The sequence below is a fragment of the Acomys russatus genome, chromosome 14 (genome assembly GCF_903995435.1).
Source record: "Acomys russatus chromosome 14, mAcoRus1.1, whole genome shotgun sequence".
Lineage (NCBI taxonomy): Eukaryota > Metazoa > Chordata > Mammalia > Rodentia > Muridae > Acomys > Acomys russatus.
In genome coordinates, this window is record NC_067150.1 from 34,848,973 (window position 1) to 34,869,721 (window position 20,749).

Here is a 20,749-nt window from a genome sequence, read left to right on the forward strand (position 1 = left end):
CTCCTGCCTCTATATGTGCAGGGATTACAGGTGTATGTGACACTGTGTCTACCTCAGCTGTATTAGGTATCTTAGTTAAGGTTTTATTGCTGTGAAGAGACACCATGACCATGGCAACCCTTCCCCCCTCCCCCAGACAAGGTTTCTCTGTGTAGCCCTGGCTGTCCTAGAGTCACTTTGTAAACCAGGTTGTCCTTGACCTCACAGCGATCTGCCTGCCTCTGCCTCCCAAGTGCTGAGATTAAAGGCATGCACCACCACACCCAGCTTAAATGCTTTCTTTATAAGAGTTGTTGTGGTGGATGGTGAGATGGCTCAGAGGTTAAGAGCATTGGCTACTCTTCCAGAGGACCTGGGTTCAATTCCCAGTACCCACATGGCAGCTCATAACTGTCTGGAACTACTCTTACAAAGGATCCGACACTTTCACACAGACATACAAGTAGGCCAAATTTCAAATGTACTTAAAAAAAAAAAAAGACAGTTGGCATGGTCATGGTGTCTCTCATAGCAATAGAACAGTGACTAAGATGACAGTACCCAAAGCCCTGTCTGGCTGCGCCTCCCATAGCTGACCACCCACAGCTATCTGACTGGCCCTGAGTAGCAGTGATGACTAGGTACTGCTTGTCCCAGCAAAGCACTGACTACTGTGGTGGTATAATTTAGGGCACTGTGACAGAGGCAGGGATGAGGCTGGGCGGGACTTACAATTGTGGCCTGCTACCCAGACTCTGGAATATCAGCACCAAGCATGGACAATCCCCAAACCTCAGGGAGCCTTACATTTTACCCCTACCCTGATGCTTAGCAAGGGACCATAGTCAGAGAAACCTGTGGAGGCTGTGCGCAGAGCTCTATCCGTGCAGGGGATAGGCAAGCTCAGAGGTCCCCAGGCAGGAAGTTGAGATAAACACTCCAGGTCTTGAAACATTCATTTTCTTTTTTCTTTCTTTGTTTTTTGAGATAGAGCTTCTTTGTGTAGCCTTGACTATCCTGGACTTGTTTTGTAGACCAGGCTGGCCTTGAACTCACATCGATCCGCCTGCCTCTGCCTCCCAAGTGCTGGGATCAAAGGCGTGCACCACCACCGCCTGGCCTTATTTTTATTTTTTATTTTTGTTTTTTGAGAAATGGCTTCTCTGTGTAATAGTCCTCAGTTGTCCTGGACGGACTTGCTTTGTAAACCAGACTGGCCTTGAACTCACAGAGATCCACCTGCCTCTGCCTCTTGAGTGTTGGGATTAAAGGAGTGTGACACTATACTCAGCCCCATTTGTTTTATTTATTGTTTTTGAGAAAATCTCGTGGTGGCTGGCCTGGTACTGGTCCTCCCAGCAATCCTCCTGGCTTACCCGTCTGATTGCTGACATTATGGATATGCGTCACCACATCTAATTCGATTTTTTTTTTTTTTTTTTTGAGACAAGGTTTCTCTGTGTAGCCTTGCCTGTCCTGGACTTGCTTTGTGGACCAGGCTGGCCTCGAACTCACAGCGATCCACCTGCCTCTGCCTCTTGAGTGCTGGGATTAAAGGCGTGCGCTACCACACCTGGCACGAATTGAAACATTTTGATTGTTGTTTGAGACAGGGTCTCAGCAGGGCATGATGGCCTCTGAAGAGCAGCCAGTGCTCTTAACTGCTGAGCAGTCTCTTCAGCTCCGGATGTCTGGTTCTAACATCACTTTTGCCTTTGTTTTGGCCATTACTCACTGGTTTACCTATTTTCTTCTTCTTTTTGTTGTGCAGGACATGACCTCAGGACCTCACCCATGCTATAACAGAGCTACGTCTTTGTCTCATCATATATATATATAAGATATAAATGACATAATTATCTATAAAGTTTATTTATATTTGTATTGGTGTTTGGCTGTTTGTTTTCTGTTGTTGTTTAAATATTTTATTTAATTTATGTGTGCTGGTGTCAGATCTTGGAGGTTCAGACAGTTGTGAGCTGCCATGTGGGTGCTGGGAATTGGAAGAGCAGGCAGTGCTCTTAACCACTGAGCTATCTCTCTAGCCCCACTTTGTCCGTTTGTATGTCTGAATACCGTGTGCATGCAGTGCCCTTGGAGGCCAGAAGAGGGCATCAGACTTGCCATGTGGGTCCTGGGAACGGAGCACTACCAGTGGAAGAACGACCAGTGCTCTTAATTACTCAGACGTCCTCAAGCCCTCTGCCTCCCCAAGTGCTAGGATTAAAGGCGTGGGTCACCACGTCAGGCTTCAAGCCTCAATATTAAAAAAATTTTTTTTTTCATATGTGCGAGCACTTGGAGGCCCCAAAAGGGTGGCCGATCCCCATTATGCTGGAGTCTGTGAGCCTCCCCACCCTTGGAAGTGGGTGCTAGGGACTGAACTCGGGTCCTCCGTAAAAGCAGCAAGTGCTCTTAACTACCGAGTCTCCCCCCATTCCATCATCCTAAGCACAGAGCACATAGTAGGAGCTTTAGAAGTTGCTTTGTTGGGGTGGAGAGATGACTCAGTGGTTAAGAGCACTGCCTGCTCTTCCAAAGGACCCGGGTTCAATTCCCAGCACCCATCTGGCAGCTCACAACTGTCTGTAACTCCAACATCTGACACCCCCTACTCCAATGCACGTAAATTAAAATTAAATAAAATATTTTTTTAAAAAGTTGCTTTGTCCAGGTTGGCATTAGTTAGCTATGTAGAGGCACATTTCTGACACTGGGTGGCAACAGAGGACAAAGCTCCCTCAGAAACTCGCGGCTGGAGCCATCTGATGAGTGAAAACTTAAAACTTTTTATTCTGGTACAAACGATAAATATTTTGCATTAAAAATCTGGAATTCAAGTTTTCCTTATTCTTCATGTCCGCCCCCCACGCCTCCCCAGAACTTGGCCAGAGTGCTTCAGTCCGGAGGGAGGAGGAATTGGTGGCAGCTGAGGCAGCCGTTGGGAGCGAGGAAAGGCACACACGGTGGTGGTCTCAGGGGCAGCGGTCTCCCTGCTCCCGCTGCCTCCAGAGCAGAAAGAAGGCACTGTAGCTTAGACACATGATCTGGGGCACGAGTCCCCAGCAGCCCTTCTCTGGTCCTCTTGCTGGTGAGGAGGTGTGTTCCACAAAAGAAGCCTAGGCTGGGACACTTTGATTGCATGCACGTGGGACATTTCAGGGTGAACGAAGAGGGGTGGGTGTCAGTCTGGAGACCGGCTTTATCCCCTTAAATTCCCCAAGATGGGGACAGGTAGGCACGGGGGCTATCCCAAGGTTGCCCCTGCTGTGACACCCTTTCACAGTCATTGCGCATGAAGAAGCCACAGCTTCAGGAAAAGACCTAAGGCCTCAGATTAGGTCGCCACGCCCTCTGGTGGCCTGCGGAGAACTGGTGGGCCCAAGCAGCCATCCCTGACCTCTGCTCCCTGCACTTAGGGGTCCTCATCCCAAAGGCACAGCTGCCTCTGAGGTACATAGAAGTCAAAGCTGTAGTTTTTCCTGCAGCTTCGGATGCCGCACTTGTAGGGCGCTGGCCGGTCACGGCTGTGGCAGTACTTGAGCATGCAAGGGTACCAGGCCAGGCTCAGACTGTAGCGGCAGGCGCAGGGCTTTCCTCGGTCCCCAACTTGCCCACAGCGAGGTAATTCCATTTGTTCTAAGGCCTTGGGCAGAGCCTCGAACACAGAGCTGTCCACACCTGGGGGAAAGAGGCAAGCATGAGGAGTGCTGGGGCATCTGTAGCCCAGGATAGCCTTTTCTCCTGTCACCCCGTCCAAGGCTACCCTGGGGATGAACACAGGTGAGCCCCAGGCCTGAGGTTAAACTAACAGGATACATTAAATCACAGCTATCCTCATCCGTTGGACCCCAGCTGTGTGGCAGGGATTCAAATTTGGTCCAGGGAAGTTTGCTGACGTGGTTGGGGTTGTACAGTGAAAGGAGAGTCAGGCCCCCCAAACCAGGCCTGACTTCACAGCCTACATTGGGCACTTTAAATAAAAACAGCTACCTACCAGATGTGGCACCTGAGTGGACAGGGATGGGACATTAGAAACCGAGTGGGTATGGCCATGAGAAGACCACACAAGAGTAGTGCGGGGGCAGGTGACAGGGGCCTGGCCAAGGCTCTGCTTAGTGACCATGGGAAGGAACAGCTTCTGGGATACCAAGGCCAGGCCTGTACCTTCATTTGGGATGTGGTCTGGTGGAGACAGGTGTGTTACGGGAATGACCACAACGTCCAGCCCTGTCTTGTGCAGCTGACTGGGCAGAAGGCCCAGGAGCAGCAGCTTGAATCTCGCTGTCCCTCCTAGCAAAGGGACCTGGAGAAGGGAGGGCCAGCGAGTTGCACAGGGGCAACTCTGTGCGCAGCTGGGAGGAGGCCCCGAGGGCTCTGAAAGAGGGCTCTGAGAGATGCCAGCAGCACCACCTCCTCAGGGAAGCCTTTCTGACTTGTCACAGCCTCCCCTGAGAATGCTTCTCATTCATGATGGCATGGCTCACACTCCAGTAGTGCTGTACGGATGTACCCACCCGACAGACCTACCAGCTGCACAACCTGGCGTGTCTGTGTGGCTCATCCCTGAAGGGACTCAGTAACCCTCTCAACACAAGAGTCACTCAGCCAAGGTGTCGTTTCCCCTCCCACCTCTGTACTTCTCCCTCTTCTTGCAGGGAGCAGTCCCCAGCTGACCTCGCTCCGTCCAGAACTGGACATCCTCCTGGCGGGTGTAAATGGCCTCTGCGGCCTCGGCGCACACGTTGCGTAGATGGGGACTCAGCAGGCCGCCCTGGCTGAAGTTCACGGTGATGTCCATGCGGAGCTGCTCCGGACCTCGCACCTCTTCAGCCTGCCGCACAGCTCGGGGGTTTTTCTGTAGGGGCAAAGTAGGCGCATCTCCTACCACGCCCTCCTTGATATCAGGCAGTAGACAGGGTACCTAGCCCAACCAGAGAAACTGATGCCCCGGGGGCAGTGAAAGTCTTTCTGGTTTTGCTTTTTGGATTTTCTAGGGACTTTCTGGCAAGTTTAAGGTGCTGCTGGGAGAAAGGGGTAGGGTGGCTAGGCAAGCTGTTGGAGGGTATAAGACAGTGTGGGTCGAGCCGGGCGTGGTGGCGCACGCCTTTAATCCCAGCACTCGAGAGGCAGAGGCAGGAGGATGGCTATGAGTTCAAGGCCAGCCTGGTCTACAAAGTGAGTCCAGGACAGCCAAAGCTACACAGAGAGACCCTGTCTCAAAAAACAAAAACAAACAAACAAACAAACAAACAAACAAAAAGTAGGGCCCTGGAGGGAAAAATACCATTAGGCAGGCTTGCTGCCTAATGGGCTGTGGTAGGTAGGATCCAGGCAGGTGAGTGGGCTGAAGGCTGCAAACAACCTTTACCGACTGACAACACTTTCCTGGATGAGTTCTGACCTAACCTATGTCCTCAATGAGGAGACTAACCCATTAAGGGCCAAGTCATTTGTCCGGTGTCACTAGCTAACGAGGGACAGGGGAGAGGTGATGTTTGGTCCCTCTTCAGAGTCCATGCCTTTGTCTCCACCCAAAGAAGAGTGAGGCCTGTAGAGACCTGGGGTTCGGTAGTCAGTCTGGTGAGGAGCAAACTCAGAGACTCAGGATTTGAGAGTCTGAATGAGGGCAGGGAGATTTGGGGGGGGCAGTGGAGGGGGCTTCTGGGGTCAGGGCCTGGCCAGGCGAGCCTGCTGTGGGCACTTACCTGCCTGAGCTTGGCCATAGCCTCACTGGGGATGATCTCATTGTGGTGCAGCCGGGTGACAAAGCAGAGAGCCTGGAACTGACTCTGCCCCTTCTCCAGCTCCCCCAGGATCAGGGCTCGGAAGATCTTCACGTCCTGAAGGGGAAGGCCAGGAGGATGGGGACCAGCTGGACAGAAGGGCCTCCCCGTCCGTCCGTCCGTCCAGCCCTGGAAGAGCATGGGCCTGGACACTGCACCGGTGCCCCCCCCCCCACGCAAAGACACCTCCTTCCCCACATAACTAGGAAACTGCTTATCTTTTCCGTTTATACCCGTGACTTCAGAGATCACACCCCAAATGTTTCCACGGCTCTCTGGAAAATTGACAAAGTGAACCACGGGACAAGTTTTCAAAAGAACCTTTCGACCAGACAGACCTTCATCTCAAAGACGACGGCACCCGCTTTTGCGGACCCCAGTGTCCTTCATCAGAGTGGGTCAGGGCCCCTGAGACCATTGGGTGGAGCACCATAGGGGAGGGAGGGACAACAGTTTTCACAAGCACACATTCCAGAGTTTTCTCCAGAGATCTTGGCAAGAGCCTTCAGAACACCCCTGGGTATTCCACAGTCAGCCTGGCCCCTAGCGACCTCCCTCCCCCAATCAGGGACCGTGGGGACAAAAGCAGCCGGCTGCAGCTGCTGTTGCCTTCCAAGGCTCTGGCTCACCTTTCACCTTCTCTCTCCACTTCCCCTTTCCCCAGGGGGCACTCAGGGCATGGCCAATGGGCCAATAGCTCCTTCCTGTTCTGCACAGGGAGGCTGGGGCAGGAAGAGGGAGCAGAACCTTAGGCATCTTTTGCAGTTTGGTTGCAGCTAGAATCTTCTGCTATATCCTCTTGCACTCCTCACCCCCACGCCCATCCCTGTTACCCATAACTGCCTTCCTAACTGCTCCTAGGGAGAAGGAAGTTAGTAGGTCCCCAGTCACTTTGAAGAGCCCTTCTCCATGGGGGGGGGGGACACCCTGTCCTCAGCGACTGTAGCCGGGAGCCTCCTGGTCCCTACACCTATGGCTTTACCTGGCACTAGGCGATGCAACCCTGGGCTGCCTCAGCGGAAGCCCCCTGCACTGAGGGCTTACTGTACAATTGCTAGGTCCAAGTGTTTGGAGAACAGGGTCCCAAGCCTCATGGTGACAGGGAACAGACAGCTCATGTACCCAGCAGGCTTGGGTGGAGCTGATGATCTGGAAGGAGTGAGAATCCAGCACTGTAAGCAGAGGTCACTGTCACTGTTGTAGTGACCAGCAAATGTCAGATGAGCTGAGGCAGGTGCCAAACATCTTCTTTTTTTTTTTTTTTTTTTTTTGGTTCTGTTTGAGACTGGGTTTCTCTATGTAGCCCTGTCTATCCTGGAGCTCACTATGTAGACCAGGCCAGCTCTACTTCTGAGTTCTGCCTCCCAAGTGCTGGGATTAAAAGCGTGCACTACCACTGCTCAGCTAACAATTTCCTAATAGATTTCACTAATACTGTACTCTACAAGGGATCTCTCTGCCTTTACTAGAAATGACTTTATTTAATGACTAGCTATAAATACATCAACTGGGGATGGCAATGTGAAGAGCGATTTCCTAGAAAAGAGAAACTGAGGCCCCACCGGGGAGAAAAGTTCCATGAGGCTCCTCATCCCAGAGCCTTGGAAGGAAGGTGAGTCAGCTCGGCTTAACTCCCACTTCCTGTAGACAGGAAATCCCTTCTTGGGTCACAGTGCTGGCATCTTCTTGTCCTGCCAGCCTGGGCCATCTGATCTTCCATCAACGCAGGTCGGCTGAGGGGACACTGGAGGCTGATCTGCTGGTGGCAGATCCCATTCCAGGCACAGTTCCTGTCAGGTGGGACTCCACACAAGACCTCTCCCTCCAGGAGTCTGAGTCTGGCAGCACCTGGGAGGAGCCTCAGGCGGCATACAAAGGCAGCCTTGCTGGCCTTTTCAGCTCTGACCCTCGTGGGCATCCTATCTGGATAGAAGGCTGTCTTCTCTCTGACACGTGAAGCAAGTGCCCAGTGGTCTCAGGGCTGTCGAGGGGCTCAGTGAGCTGCGAGACCACCTGCCCACCACAAGGAGTGGAAGGCACTAGACATTTAGAACCAGACCAGAGGCTGGAAGAGCGCTGCTTGAGGAGTCTAAGAGATGCCTCAGGGCCGATAGTACTTAGCATGAGGATCTGAGCTCAATTACTAGCACCCATGTAAAAAGAGGGTGTGATAACTGGGCGTGGTGGCACACGCCTTTAATCCCAGCACTCAGGAGGCAGAGGCAGGCAGGCAGATCAAGGCCAGCCTGGTCTACAAAGCGAGTCCAGGATAGCCAAGGCTACACAGAGAAACCCTATCTGGAAAAACAAACAAAACAAAACAAAAACAACAAAAAAAAAAGAGGTAATGATTCCCGCACTGGGGAGGCTGGAAGCAGGGCGGTTCCCTGGAGCTTACCCAGTAGCTGGGCTAGTGTCATCCCTGAACTCCATGTCCTGGTGAGAGACTGTCTCAAAATGTGAGAGGAACAATGATGCCCAATTTTGACCGCTGGCCTCCTCCACACGTGCAGATGCACACATGTTCACATGCACTTGAATGCACATGGTTACCTGTGCATACACAAATACATATGTGCTTGAGTGCACGCACACACACACACAGACACACAGACACACACACACAGACACACACACACACGCCCTGTTTCTGAACTAGATACTAACAGCAATGACAACTACCGGATGCTACCAACATGAGAAGCTGCTGGGTGCAGAAGGAAGGAGGATTTCTCACCAAGGAAGAGTAAGTCCTCCATAACTGTGCAGGACAAAGGGTCACTGAGGTTGATAACTGGGAGAGAGAAACAGTTAACTGTGCTCAAACAGATTGCATTGTCTTATCTGAGGTCCTCTCCACAACAGGAGGCAGAGCTGTGACTAAGGCAGAGCTCCACTTGCATAACCCGCTCCAAGGCCATGGACTTAGGGGAAAGGTAGCCTGTTTTGTTGGTTTGTTTTGGCTGTTCTAGACTCGCTTTGTAGACCAGGCTGGCCTCGAACTCACAGTGACCGGCCTACCTCTGCCTCCAGAACTAGGATTAAAGGTGTGTACCACCACACTTGGCTGCCTGGGATTTTTGTTGTTGTTTCTTGTTTTTTATTTTATTTTATTTGGTTTTTTCGAGACAGGGTTTCTCTGTGTGATAGCTCTAGCTGTCCTGGAGCTCACTCTGTAGACCAGGCTTTTTTTTTTTTTTTTAATGTATACAATGTTGTGACAGCATATACAACTACATTCCAGAAGAGGGCACCAGACCTCATTATTATAGATGGTTGTAAACCACCATGTGGTTGCTGGAAATTGAACTCAGGACCTCAGGAAAAGCCAGTGTTCTTAACCTCTGAGCCATCTCTCCAGCCACGGTAGCTAGGGTTTTAAGTCAGATAATCTAAGCTGTCTCACAGCTGAGCTCTTTTCCCCAGAACGCACAATTGCCTCCTGGATCAACTAGTCTAACTTCCCTTAAGTTCATCTAATGAAACAGGCCAGCTGGGTGGGATGTTTACCTAGCACTTGGAAGGTGCAGACAGAAGGACTGCCAGTTTGAAGGCAATTTGAAGGATTTTGTTTCCAAAGATAAATGAAGGGAAAATGGGAGGGAAAAAGGAAGTGGGTAAGGCCAGGAGGGAGAAATCAACCAATCAGTGAACTGGAGCTTAGGCCCACAGAGCTAGTGAATGGCAGACGTGGGACTAGAACCTGGGTCCCTTCCCATCATACTCCCTTGGCCACTATCCCTCAGTCCTTGGTTGATTGTCTAGGACCATGGCGGTTCCTGCTCTCACACTCTGCGTGCCTAACAAGCAGCCAGATAACAAATAAAACATGAGGCAGGAGTATGTCCTACCCCACTGCGTGCACTGTGGAAAACCCCTTTATATCCAGGTTCTCTGGTCTTCCTGATCCTATTTTCCCCCAAAGGCACATGACCTTTGCTGACCCCAGGGAAGGTGTGGGCATCACATCCTGACCCATGGCCTTCCCACTTAACCCATGAGTAAGACTCCAGAACAAACATTAGGACAGTGCGAAAGAGCTCCCCTGCTTTGGGAACACCTGTCCAGATGTTAACATCTGGTTAAACCCAAGCCAGATGGAAACCTAGCTTCCAGTCTCTCTCTTTGACTGGAGTCCCCTTAGATGATTCGCCTGGATGTTGTCAAAATGCCAAGACAGATGGCACAACTGAGCAGGAGCCTCTGGCAGAGAATGGAGGTTTAGGGTCTGGGCTGGACTCCCAAACTGTAAATGTTCCATAAAGTGCTTTCTCCCAGGGACCTTCAGGCCAGAAGGAACTGGCTGGGGCATACAGCAAGAAGAGGCCAGGCAGGGGCAGGGGCAGGGAGGGAAGTCCTGTCTGTAGCTAAGGCATAGGTAGGCCTGAACGTGTCACCGTAGCTAAGACTGGATGCCAAGAGCCAGGACTCGCCAAGTTGGCCCCTGATCTTGGGGCTGGGGGTGGAGATCTATGTAAACTCTCTGAGAGTCTTAATTTCCACACTTGCAAAATGAACCCAGCCACAGTACTACTCTGAGGGGCTGCCATGAGCAATGGGAAAGTGAGTGAACTCAGGACACAGAGTTGGGGGGGGCCTCAGTTTCTCCCCTAATGTGGCAACCCCTTGTTCCCGATGTCACCTACTCCAGGCCTCAGAAGTGGTAAAGATTCTTCTATAGATGGGCTGGAGGCCCAGGCAGGTGTGATGACCCCTGTGAGACGTGCATGCATCAGTAGGAGAGCACTGACTAGCATTCCCCAAGGCAGGGTTTTTACAAGCTTCTGGAAAGGCACAGCAATGGCCAAGTCCAAGGGTCCTGTAGTTACGGAGCTCCTGAGGTAAGAAAGGCTGACTTCATGCAACCAACTTCAGTGCCAGGGTATAAGGCCTAGAGTTGAAGTTTATGCTAACTACCATGGAGGCAAAAGATGGATAAGGGAGTAACTGTTCTTTTCTGTGGGGTCGGGGTGGAGGGATGGTGGGAAAGCTTCCAGAGTGAGTGGTGGGTTGGGGGTCCTTGGGATGTCTTTCCAGTCAAGATGAAGAATTACAGGCAATCACCCCTCCATTGAGCATTTAATGCCCTCTAAGAGCTGTCATTGTCTTCACTACAAAGGGCACCCACCCTAGAGCTGGCATCCCTTGTTAGTTATACATTAAAATACAGTTCCTAGAATGAGCAGAATTGGGTCGCGCCCTGGACCATTCTGTGAGCCCACTACTCCGTGGGGACACCCCATACCCACTTGTCCATCCCCCTTAGGCCTCAGCCTCCAGGTGCCACCTGCTCAGGCATGGTCCTGTGTCAGGACGTCCAGCTCAGCAGAGCCACCTTCCCAGTGCCCTGCCTGCCTTCTTTCTCTTTCATTCCTCCAGGCCGAGTGCATATCTCTTTCTCAGTGTACTCCTGCCCGCTGGAAGACGGTAGAGCTCAAGAAATCACACACGGGCAAGTGAGCAAGAGTATGAAGGGATTCTGAGACCAGAGGTGGGGATGGATCAGGGCCTGCTGAGATGGAGAGGGAAGCAGGGGAGGGGAGGGGGTGGCTGAAGAGGCAAATAGCAAGAGGGGCAGGATTTGGGCTCTAGGAGCCAGCTAAAGTGTCTGAGCTTAACTTTGCAGGTAGGTTTCACTCCTGGGTTGAGCCAGGGGCTGGTATGAAGTCTAGTTGACATACCCTGTCTAGTTTGACTGTACCCTGGTGGTGGTGGCGGGGATATTCACTGACTCCAAAGCCACTTACTGTCCTTGTACAGCATCTGCCTGGGCAGTGATTCGTGGGGACCCCCCCCCCAGGGTCTGGCTCTGGGGTCAAAGGCAAGTGGCTACTGCTTGCTTAATGTGCTAGCCAGGAGCTGGCCCAGGGCAGAAGCGGCACATTCACTGGCCTCCTTAATCTCCAAGCCTTCTCTTCTTGGCCTTATCAGTGGGGGAGGGGTGGGGCGCACTCCTGCAGGCTGATAGTGACTATCTGGCATTCTAAAAGGTCAGGCTTTAGGGAATCTTGTGGTTGACGGCTCGGTGAAGTTCCAAAGAGAAAGGGACTTCATTAGCCACACAGCAGTAAGGCCAGCATCAGACACCCAGACCTCCCAACCCTCAGTCCGGTGCTCTGCTTCACCCCACGAGATACTCCATTCCTCTGGTGCCCTCCCTCCACCTTTCCATCTTTTGTGAGACACACTGTTCTTCCCCAGAGAGAGGGGCTACTTTGCCTCAGCTCTGATGGGGTTCCACAGGAACAGGGAAATGATGGCAGACAGCTGTGCTGGAACAACACCAGTGACAGGAGACTCCCTGTGTGGGGCCCTCCAGGCTGCTTTCCCAAAGAGGCCCAGGGAGTGCTTCCTGCTGAGGAAGAGAGGCAACACTGCAGAGGGAGGCCTGGACCTGGGATGGTCAGGGCAGGAGCAGCATGCCTTCCCATACCTGCCTTTCAGATTTAGTCAGGGAAGAGGGTAACACACAGTGTTACTTGGGCCACTGTTACTGGGGTTCATACTTAGCTGTCAGTCAACTCTAGCTTGTGCTGACACACCCAAACTTATCCCAGCTTTCCCTACCCTGAGGCCACAGGCTGCCATCTTTCACACAGATCTGTTGTTCCTCAATCTCCTTTTCTCACATAATGGTTCCCATTACACATGCACCTGACACACACACACACACACACACACACAGAGAGAGAGAGAGAGAGAGAGAGAGAGAGAGAGAGAGAGAGAGAGAGAGAGAGATCTTCAGTCTCCCACAATTAGAATTTCATTTCCTACTCTCTTATTTCAGACACATATCCTTGCTCTCCTGTATCCCCCGCCCCCAATCCCCTGATCCATTTTCATGCACAAGAGGTTTGGGCTCCCACAACACACACACACACACACACACACACACACACACACACACACACGTCTCACTACAGCCCAACCACTCCCAGCTTCCCCCTTCTCCTTCCCAGGCTCCCAGATTCCAGCTCCAGCGTTCTCAGGATGCTCTTCCTCAGTACCTGTTCTATAAGTTTCCTGGGGCAGCATGTAGTTAGATGCTTAGTCTCAGATCCTGCTACCAACACACTTTCCACTACAGAGCAGTTGAAAACTAAGGAAACCCAGGCCTTCGTGTGTGTGTGTGTGTGTGACAGCCCAGGCCAGAGGCCAGTGGGCAGTGGCCTCCACAAGTAGTACCTACCCCCACTTTGCTAGGCCCAGCCCCCTTGCTACTGGACAGTTGGGGAAACGCCGCCTCCTGGGAGGGTGTTCTGCCATCCCAGTGTCCTCATCACCAGAGCGCGTGATTCTGGGGCTCAGGCTGGGCCAATCTAAATATTTATTCCTCAGCTCCTGGCTGGGACTGCTTCATGACTAGACAGGGGCCAGCTTCACTGGGCTGGGACTGGGGACTGAAGAGCTAAGGCCTGCCCTACCCAGGCTGGCTGCCCTGCAGCAGATGCAGGAACCCCTCTGTAGCTCTGCCTAGCTCTTTTCCAGGAGTACAGCAGGATGCTATAGGAGCCTTTGGCATCCCCCACTATACTCACAGACCTCATCCAGGCCTGGACAGAGGCTTCTTATTATAACATTAATACTACCCAGGGCCAGGGCCCCTCATGGCCAGTCCCCAGCCCTCCTAAGAGCCCTCATGCTCTGTCAGCCAAACCCCAAAGGTCACCACCATCCTGACTGCCCAAGGGGAACAATGCGAGGCTTTATGTGGGATCAACTGCTCCCCACTGTCTAGCTGACTCAGGGCTCCTGACATGGGGTGCCACACTTCCCTCTTATTTAGATTCCAGCCTCCCTCATCCCCTGCCCTTCATCTGAATCCCCAGTGACAGGTAAGTAAACATTTGCCTGTTTAAAGGACAGAAGCTCCTAGCGATGCATTGGTCCCTACTGCAGAAAAAAAGTTGGAATTTCATGCAGGGATACAGCGACACAGTGGCGGGGCCTGTGATTCTCATGGGCCCCTTGTTCTGCAGACCCCCACCCCCACCCCAGCCCCTGTACTCAGGCTTAGAGGCCCTCAGAGACCAGTTGCATCACATAGCTAGGAAATGGCAGAAAAGCACAGAGACTGATTGGCGGCTATTTGGGACCCAGTTTTCAAAGCGAGCCTGGCCTTTCACCCTCCAGGGATGCCCTAGGAATTACAGGTTTGGGAGCCTGCATATAAAGAACTGCTTGTGGATTCTTGTGGACTAGGGCTCTTCCACATTTCTTTCCCTCTCCAGAGTGCATTTTATCCTTTTAAAAGAAGCCCACCCAGAGAGCTGGAGAGTTAGTCAGTTAGTCAGATGTGGTACGGTCATGGGTCACCACCAGCTGTCTGATCTTGTCACCAATGTCATTTCCAAGGTCAGTTTGTGCATCTGAGGACGGAGGCGAATACGCCTCGTGTTGTAGCAGTGCGGACAACCGAGACCACATGTGTGATTGGAGTCACTGTGCAAGGCAGGGTGCCTAGGCCCATGCAGTGTGCGCCTCCAGGTTGGGTCGTCTGCCCACCTGTCTGTGGAGTAGGTGTCTGCGTGAGCTTACCTACTACTCTGCTATTGAGGCGTCTGAAAACAAATTCCACCCATCCCCTTCTTCCTTCTGCAGTCTCTCCAGCAGGCTACACCATTGGCTCCTGGTGGTGGTTTTCACCAGGAGTCAGGATAGGGCCCCATCTGGACATAGCATCTCTATCAGGGAGAAGAGATACTAGCCATAGGCCAGGGAGCACGCAACACTTTGCATCCTGACCCAAGGCTCATCAGATATGGAGGAAGGATTAGAATTGGACACAAGAGCCCCACATACACAGCCTGGTCTCTTTGCTTCCTGTAAACTCTGGAGAAAACTCTCTGTGCTCCAAAGAGTTCTCCTGCCTTAAACGCAGGTCTAAAGGTTAAGGGGATGGATGGTCCAGTTGGTAAACTGCCTGCTCTCAGGACCTGAGTTCAGATCCCCAGTACCCATGTAAAGAACAGGGCAGGGCTGCACACACCTGCAGTGTTAGTGTTGCGCAGGAAGAGAAATGAGAGTTCCCGAAGCTCATGGTCAGGTAATCTTGTCCAGGTTCAGTGAGAGACCCCGATTTAAAAAAAATAAGGTGGAAAGCGATTGAGGAAGACACCTGATGTCAAGCTCTGGCCTCCTACATTTGTGTGTGTACACACACACACACACACACACACACACACACACACACACACACACACATGTACACATGCATATAGCCACTCCCTGCACTCTCTCTCTCTCTCTGCCCTCTACTATCCAAGATTTCCAATCCATTACATGTCTTCTATGCCAAACCATAGGGGACTCAAGATAGACATGATTTAGGGTCTTAAATGCTTCTCCTCTTGTCCTACACCGGTGTGATGTGACTTTCTCTTGGGACGGTGTCCATGTGAATACTGCAGGCCCTCACTGACCATATCCCACAGGAACCCCACCCTTGATCTGGGACAGGGAATCTGATGATTTTTGGATGGGATAGTTCTTTCCTCTGGCTTCCACTTACCCACTGGTACCCAGGACAGGAAGCAAGTTCCTAATCTCCCTGGCTCCTTCTCCCCCTTGGAGTAAGCCTGAGCTGAGTCATAGCACTATGTGGCTCTTGATGCTGGCATTCCCTCCTGGGTTCCAGCCCCTGGGTCCCCCAAGATACCTTTCTTCTTCGCTTTTGGAGTGGGAGCCCCTTTTTCTCCTTCTATGTCATCACCACCCCGATGCAGTCACACATGACTCTCTTCCTATCTTATAGCCCCACCTTCCCCTTTGTGGCCAGCCCCAAACCAGGCTGCTTGCAATGTGACTCACTCCTTCCCCTGCTTTTGGACATTCAGATGGGGCGGGGGGCAGAGTGCTTGGACAGAGATATGAGCATCAGGGAGGGGGCCAAGAGGGATGTCAGATAAGCACCTAGAGAGGCTGAGGATGGCGACATGCCTGCTACTACTGTGCTCAGTGGCTATATATGTGCAGGTCAGATTCTATATGTAGGGCCTGGATGATAATGGGTACAAGAAGTGTTGCTCACTGTGTACGTTAGGAGTTAGAGCTCCTATGTGGAGGGCATATAAATTTAGGCCCAAAATATAATCTCTGGGGGCTGGAGGGGGCATGGTATGAGACTCAATGTCAGCCTGTGTGAGGCCCTGGGTTCAATCCCCAGAGCCAAACCCAGCACATTAGGGTTAGTGAAGGGAGAACAACAGACTCATGCTGCTTGTTTTTAAAACCGAGTCTCATGTAGCCCAGGCTGCTCCTAAACTTATTATGTAGCCGAGGATGACCTTGATTGCAGATGCGTGCCACCATGCTCAATTTATGGGTGTAAACTCAGGGTTTCCTGCATGGTAGGCAAACACTATTCACTTAACCCCATCCACAATCCCTGCCCTTAAAAAATAAATAAATAAATAAAAGGTAGCCCAGGCTGGCATTCAAACTTCCTGCCCCTACCTTCCAAGTGCTGGGATTATAGGTGTGCACCACTGTGCCTAGTTGTCACCTGGCATTCCTTAAAGAATCCCGTTTGCCTGGCTCTTCTATTCAGATGCCCTGACTTAGTGGAATGGGGCTCAGTCCAGGTGTCAGGAGTTCCCAGGTACCCTTCAAAGCCACTGAACCATGGCCCTACTGGCATTCTTTCAGAGTTACAGTTCAGTCAGCCTGGTGAGTATCAGCCTGAGGAAGGGCTCCAGGTAACACAGGACAACCTTGTCACATCCCATGCTGCTCATGGGATCTGCCAGCCAGGTCAGGGCTCTAGTGTCCCACAGTGTGCTAAAGACTGATCACTTTACCAGCTTCGGGGTCAAGGTCCACACAAGGTGACAAAAGTCAGTCAGTACTAGAAGCCCTACCCAGGAAGAAGGTAGTGCTGGGGAAGGGGGTTGTGTAAGGGGGACTGGGGACTCCTCCTGCACAGGGGTGTCACTCACACCCTAGGTTTGCTTAGTCCAAGGTTGACTGCTGCCCTGGAAGAGCTGGCTGGCCATTGATTCAGCAGCTTCCAGGAGCTGGTGGCACTTAGTGGAGGCTCGCACCTGTCATTCTATCACTTGAGATGGTGAGTGGGGCAGGGCATGGTGGGGCACACCTTTACTCCCAGCACTAGGGAGGAAGAGGCAGGCGAATCACTGTGAGTTCCAGGCCAGCCTAGTCTTCAGAGTGAGTTGAAGACAACCAAGGCTACACAGTGAAACCTTGTCTCAAAAAACAAAAACAAAAACAAAACAAAACAAAAAAGTTACTGGGGCAAGAAGATCAAGAGTTCCAAGACAGTCTTGTGTTAACAGTTTCCTGGGAGATTGAAACATTCTATCCTGCAGGGAACCTCCTGAAGCAGAAAATTAAGCAACTGAAAACAACTTCAGGAAGTCCCTGAAGCTGACCAGATTCATGAGGCTCCCTTCTTCCCTGAGTAAACAATAAAAGCTGAATTTCAGAGTAGATGCCCACACCAGATCAGCTGCTCAGTAGACGCAAAAGCCAGTCAAACAGCCCGAAAGCAGTGTACAATTGAGGCACCTGGAAAGGACACTCTCCAACCCGTGGAGCTGCCTGAAGGCTGCACAGTGTGCCCCAAGTTCCCAGCTATGTGAGCAGTCGCCAATGCTGGGGTGGGCCTTGCTGATGCAGCTGTCTTTGAGTCATTTCTGCTTCTGTAAGTAACCCCAATAAAACTCACTGGTTCACCAGTTGGACTTGGGTGGTATCTGTGCTCTGAATTGTCATGGGGTCCCCCTAACTGGGGTAAGTAGGGCTGTGTGTGGTATCTCCCCAGGAAAAGTTTTGTTCCACGACATAGTGAGACTTTGTTTCAAATAAATAAAATATAAAACACACATTTCAGACTAACCTGGACCACACAGGGAGTCCAAGGCCAAGGTCAGTGTAGGCTGTATTTGGAGACCTTGTCTCCAAGACAGGAGGAAGACAGGTGACAGACAACAAGGACTCTAGTTTTCACTAGGCTCTTGGTGATTTTTCTTTGTGATCTCTTGCCTACCTTTCAACCTCTCTAATCCAAGCTGAGCAGGGAGGGAGGAAGCTGGCTGAGAAGTAGAGAGAGCCAGCTTCCTGGCTAGCTAAGCGCATCACTGTTTGCTGAGCACTAGACACCGCACCAGCAAGCAGGGCGGCATAACCACATGTGCTTTGCTCCAAGTTCAGCTCTGTTCAAGACCTTGGGGCAGGTGCCAGCGTTGACACATTTTACAAATGAAGAAATGAAAGCCCAGAGGGATCAAACGGCTGGACAGAGGTTGACCAGCCCACAGGTGGTAAGCCACGGTCTCCCAACAGTGATCAGGTGGCACGTACCACTACTGCCAAGAGGATTCAGGATTTTTTTTCCCCCTAAAGCAGCCCCTAATAAGCGTGATCCACAAAAACACAACTTCTAGGCCATTTTCTACAGGAAAAGTCATTACTTCTAGACAGAGCTTTCCAGTGGAAATCTAACAAAGGCTCTGAGGCCTAAGAGGCCTTCAGAAGTAAGCAACAAGAGGTCACATGCTAGAGCAGACTAAACACTGTCCTCCCTAGTCCCTGTGTGACCCACTCGGCCTGGGCCAAAGAAGAGATCTAGAAGTCCTCTGACAGCTGGCTTTCCACTTTCTATGCCTTCTAACTGCTGCTCCCCCCCACCCCCACCCCCCAAAACTGGAGATGCCAGGGACAGGTGTGAAATGTCAGCTTTGAGTCAGGGGCTGACCTGCAAAGCAGACTTTGGAAAACTGGGTGAAGATTTGAGCCATTAAGGGGATTAAACTGAGCACTTGCCACCATCAACCCTGAATGTTCCCTCCAACTGAGTGCCCCATGCTCAGTCCAGCCCCCATCCTCCCACCTCCAGGGCAGGCCACCGATACCCCATCACAGCCTCCTGTGTTTTCTTTCCTGGTCGCCTTTGGGAGCAGAGCAATACCAACCTTTTGTAGCCAGAGGCTAGAAAAGCTTTACTCCAGTCCTCGCCTTTCATGCCCCACCCAGCTTGGCTATCAGACATCTTGCCTAGGGATAGATAAACCTTTCTTTAAGGTTCTAGGGTGTGGTCACAGCACAGGGCCATTGGGTAGGTGGGTGGACACTAGCCACACAGTCTATGGCTGGCTTTTAGGTCAGTGGGCTTTGGGGGGAGATTAGATGCCCACTCCTGATTGATTCAGCCCAGAACACCATGGATAAAATGTTCCAAGAGCTCAGGTGGGCAAGCAGGAGACAGAGCTCCCCTTTCTCCACAGTGGCTCATCTGCCCTACTTGCTTCTAAGAAGGCAGCTTGGGCCTGTCTGGCAAGCATGGGCTACCATTCTACCAACGACGTCCTCTGTCAGGATGACTCCCTGGGCCTGGGCCAGATGGTCAGTGCAGCCTCAGCTGTCCTGCACCCAACACTGGATCCCGCGCCCCCCTCCCTCCCAACACCTCTGATGTCTATGGCAACCTCACAGGGTCTGTAGCTGGCCCCCTCCCCCTAAGGTCTCCAAATACTCCCAGTTTCTCACAGAGAGAGAGAGAGAGAGAGAGAGACAGACAGACAGACAGACAGACAGACAGACAGAGACAGAGACAGACAGACTGAGACAGACAGACAGAAGGGTGAGGGACTGGGGGAGAGGAGGCAAATTGTGGACTTCCCCAGCCCCTGTCAGGCATGGGCTGAGACACTGAGACACTGACCTTTTCCAAATCTAGGAGACCTCCCCTCCCTCCCCCAACTTTTCCTAGGCCCTCTTGCTTCAAGCTTTCCAGCCCTCCAGCAGAGAGAGAGAGAGAGACTCCTAGGTTTGGGAGGGACCAAGGGCAGACAGCTCTGCAGGGAAAATGATCTTGGAATGCCGCTCTAGGGCCAGAGAGGTCTTGGAAACCACTTCCCTGCCAAGTACAGAAGAGCTAACTTCACACCGCTACGACAGGGAGAGCCAAGGTCTCTATACCTCATACCACCTGTGGATTTCCCCCTTTAGTCACAGAGGCTGGGGCAAGAATGGAGGCCTTATTCACACGCACGCACTTTTGCGGGAGTGTCAGCTGGGAGTGCTGAGTAGGCACAGGAGCTGGTCAATGCATGAGAGGGGCCTTGGCTACTCTGAGCCAAGCAACAGAAGGCTAGAGTAAAGGACCCAGATCTGGGTGCTGCAAAGTAGACAGTGAGTTAGAGAGGAGCCTGGCGTGACCTTGGGCAAGTCATAATCCCCTTCCCGCACCGCGATTTCCCGCGGCAAGCTTGAGGGGTGCCTGGGACTTCCGAAGGCTAAGCTCGAAAGCCTGCCACCGCCCCCCGTGGTGGGTGAGACCGGACTAATGAGGGTGCCTCACCTTCTTGAAATCCGCGGTGAAGGAGATGAGAGTGCCGTCGGGTTTGCGCAGCTCTAGGCTGATGCTGTCGGCGTCGCTGTCCGCCTGCAGACTCTCCTCGGTCACCTGGCCGTCGGGCAGCTTCACACGGACCCGCAGCTCGGCGGGCGCACCGCTCCCCGCGCCCACGCCGTGCAGCGCCCCAAGCAGCAGCGGCGACAGCAGCAGCAGCTGCTGCAGCAGCGGCAGCGCGGGGCGCGCCGAGGGGACGTCGCGGCGGCCGGGGGGCCGCATCCCCGGGGGCCCCGGCGCGCCGCGTGGGGGAGGGGAGACGCGCCTACAAAGTTTGCTCTAAGTTGGGGGTCCGGTTCGGGAATTCCAGGCAGTCGCCCCCTCTGGAAGGGAGACTCAACCCGGAGGTTCCCACGACGTGCTGCGAACTCACGTGGGCCGCGTTGAGCTACACTCCCTGAGCCCCAGACGGCGCCCCCCGTGCGTGTCCCCCAGCCGCCCGGACTCCAGAGCTCCCGACTCTGTTCAGCACTTTTCATTCAATCCCACCCCCCGTCACTTCCTTCAGAAAACAGAAACCACCAGGACCTGCCTTAAAGAGACCGCGCACCTCTTGGCCCTTAAAGGGACCGCGGTGGCCCAGAGAGGGGCGGGGATTAGGGACCGCGGCTCA

The 20,749-nt window shown here is 52.5% G+C and overlaps 1 protein-coding gene across 1 annotated transcript; it reads right to left on the reverse strand.

Moving 5' to 3' along the window:
• Window positions 1-3,389: 3,389 nt before the first annotated feature.
• Window positions 3,390-20,358, reverse strand: Oaf (out at first homolog). The gene is made up of 4 exons (XM_051156256.1): window positions 20,086-20,358; window positions 5,688-5,822; window positions 4,657-4,837; window positions 3,390-3,660 (listed from the first exon to the last, which is right to left on the reverse strand). Exons 1-4 carry the CDS (start codon window positions 20,356-20,358, stop codon window positions 3,395-3,397), a joined length of 855 nt encoding a protein of 284 aa, XP_051012213.1. The 3' UTR covers window positions 3,390-3,394.
• Window positions 20,359-20,749: the final 391 nt, after the last annotated feature.

Excerpts from the sequence above, each read along its gene's own strand:
- Oaf (XM_051156256.1), bottom strand. The coding sequence starts at position 20,358 with ATGCGGCCCCCCGGCCGCCGCGACGTCCCCTCGGCGCGCCCCGCGCTG. Across the intron at positions 4,838-5,687 it reads CTATGGCCAAGCTCAGGCAG|AAAAACCCCCGAGCTGTGCG; the intron begins GTAAGTGCCCAC and ends TTGCCCCTACAG. Across the intron at positions 3,661-4,656 it reads CCAGTTCTGGACGGAGCGAG|GTGTGGACAGCTCTGTGTTC; the intron begins GTCAGCTGGGGA and ends TCTTTCCCCCAG.